Source organism: Sinocyclocheilus anshuiensis, unplaced genomic scaffold (genome assembly GCF_001515605.1).
Source record: "Sinocyclocheilus anshuiensis isolate Anshui unplaced genomic scaffold, SAMN03320099.WGS_v1.1 scaffold67, whole genome shotgun sequence".
Taxonomy (NCBI): Eukaryota; Metazoa; Chordata; class Actinopteri; order Cypriniformes; family Cyprinidae; genus Sinocyclocheilus; species Sinocyclocheilus anshuiensis.
In genome coordinates, this window is record NW_015552546.1 from 2,770,072 (window position 1) to 2,772,945 (window position 2,874).

At 31.6% G+C, this 2,874-nt stretch overlaps 1 protein-coding gene across 1 annotated transcript in view; it reads right to left on the minus strand.

Annotated features, from left to right (window-relative positions):
- atp9a (ATPase phospholipid transporting 9A) overlaps positions 1–2,874 on the minus strand; it is a 57,642-nt gene that overhangs the window by 6,084 nt on the left and 48,684 nt on the right. The window contains exons 25-26 of the mRNA XM_016454706.1: positions 2,456–2,564; positions 2,305–2,362 (exon numbers count right to left, since the gene is read on the minus strand). Coding sequence (XP_016310192.1) covers positions 2,305–2,362; positions 2,456–2,564 — 167 coding nt within the window. The remainder of the gene's footprint in view (positions 1–2,304; positions 2,363–2,455; positions 2,565–2,874) is intronic.

The following is a 2,874-nucleotide window of genomic DNA, read 5'->3' on the forward strand; positions in this document are numbered from 1 at the left end:
CATAATTATATTCATATAATTTATATTATAAATAAATATATTTCATATATAAAAATAACATATTTTTCTGAAATATATACATGCATGTGTGTGTATTTATATATACATAATAAATATACACAGTACACATACATATATTATGTAAACAAAAACTTTTATTTTGGATGCAAAAAATCACGATTAATCATTTGACAGCACTAATCATTACGTTTTGACAATCATATTTGATAAAAATATTTTTTTCCCTCCCATTTTTTATTTATTACTTTTAGGGATGCTCGATGTATCGGCCGATAATCACATTTTATGACTCGATCGGTACTCACTACACTTGGCCAATCTCACGAACGGATCGCAATTTGATGACGTCAATGCGTGATGATGTACATGATGCGTGGGGACATAAATGATTTGGCGCCACAGTCATGTCATCGCCGGTGTGGAAATGCTATGACGTTTCCAGAAACAATGAAAAATTTGCTGTTTGTCGTGTATGTTTTGCATGATGATATGATGAATAAATGGTTCATTTTTAACAGCAGATTCAGTGACGTTAGAGCTGATCTGCACCTCATTGCACACGTCTGCGGCGCGTTACGTACTCCGTATCGGCTGCAAAAATCCTGATCGGAGCATCCCTAATTACTTTATATATAAAAAAAGCTCTAATAAAAAAGAATTCTGGGACTAAATATTTTTTGAGATGAAAAAAATATTGTCTACACAACTAAACAAGTGGGCAGATCAATTTACACTAAACACTACTACTTTACTAAAACTAGAAAACTGTTAAACAATTTAAATAATAAATTACAAAAATATTATTTTGTATATAATTGTATCTTATTTTAAAAATAAAATAAATACAACATATATTTTTAATTATTTACAAATTTACATTACATTACAAGTTTAACGTCAAAGACGTTAAGATGTCCGCATCAAAAGAAATTTACAAAAGTGATTATATGTCCATAGAAAGCACATTAAATGTAAGTAAAGTGTCTATTTTTAAGGTTTCAAATAAGTTTTTGAAGAATAAAATGTTAAAATTTGGTTGAAATAATTCATTGTCATTCAGTGTAACACGATATTTATATAAAAATTCAAACAACATGCTTATTCTGACTTGTACATATTAAAATATATAAAAGAAAAAGTGAGCATATTAAATTTTATTGTGTTTTAAATGAGTAAAAATTCTTACTGACAAATGGGCAAAACCTAGGATAGTGGCAAATTTAAAAAATGTAAAATTACAACTAATTAGTATTTGGGGTGAAAGTAATTAGTCTTTTAATGTGTCATAAATTGATTTTTGTTGTAAATATGCCTGACAAGATTGTTACACTGAATGACATTTTAGTGGGTCTCTTCTGTAAATCAGGGAAAAATGTATGATATATTTTGTTTTTGCTCGGAAAAACAAAAACAAAATTGCAATTAAATTAAACAGAAAACTTTTTTAATTTATTATTGGAGTAAAGGATTGGGAAGTTGGTTCTTTCAAGTTAAATAAAGAACTTTTGTCTATTCATTTTTAGCTGCAGATATATGACAAAGGTCAAGATGAAAAGAAAACATTTGTCTCAGAACGGTGGATTCACTTTATGAGAGCACAGAAATTCCCTCAGATTGTCCTATCTGCCATCTCAGGAAGAGGAAGAACACTTCCATGGATTTAGCTGTTTTTGAGAGCTTCCTGTCCTGAAGTGTTATTGTGACCTTTGAGCTCGAAGGCAAACACCACCGACACTGAAAAACGTGATTGATGCATACATGAAATTCGCTCTATTTAAAGCACAAATGCAAACATGCTATAGACCTGGAACCGAACCCAAAACACAAAGAGCAAAATAAGCTGTGTTTGGGTGAAAGCAGCTCACGGACAGAGGTGAGTAATGAGGGATACAGGACGTCTCTTCTGAAAAATACCCAGCGCAGTCTAATGCAAACACAATCACCTTTTAAAGCAACGGTGTGACGCTGAGAGATTTACACACAAAGACAGCTCAAACAGCCATCGTGGAAAACCTCCCCGTGTTATTTATTGTAGCCACAGACACAAATAAACTATTCAGCGCAGGCGAGCGAAAACACGTGCGTGGGCTTGTCTGGATGAAACAACACTGACATTCGCACAGTGCTGCTGTTTTCTTAACATCCTCTGAATGGACGTTACAATCACAGTTGCGCTTCGTTCAGCGCTAGACATAAATGCTCTCCTCAATTTACACACTATTACTCGTTGAGTGAAGTTCATGCGGCACACCATATGGTAAAATAACCAGATCATTCGCTTACCTTGGTAGATACTGATCAAGACCCATATTAAGAAGGTTTTGAACGAGAGAGGCCGTCCCTGAAAACAATTACAATTGATAATATTTAAAACAAAAAAAAGATTCATTCATTAAATAGTCTACGGTTATTAATTCGATAGAGTCTAAGATACCTTTAGAAGATCTTTGTAAAGTTCAGGATATAACATGGCCACCTCAGACTTGACATCTTTATCCAAAACCAGAGAGAAAACAGGGAACATGGTGTAGATAGTGGAGTATCTGTGAGGAAAATCAGCAGAGAAATCATTATAATGTAATATACTATAATATATTAGAATATGCTATTTATGCAGCATTGCTAAGGCTGCATTTATTTGATCAAAATATATCAAAATATAAAATATTTCTACAATTTAAAACAACATTTAAAGTTCTGCAATTATTTTATTAGTTTAAATACTATTATAATAAAAAGTATAATAATAATGTTTTAAAATAATGTAAACATTCATTATCAATGTTGAAAACAGTTGTGTTGCTTCATGTTTGTGTGTATATACATACATGTATACTGTATGTATATATATAT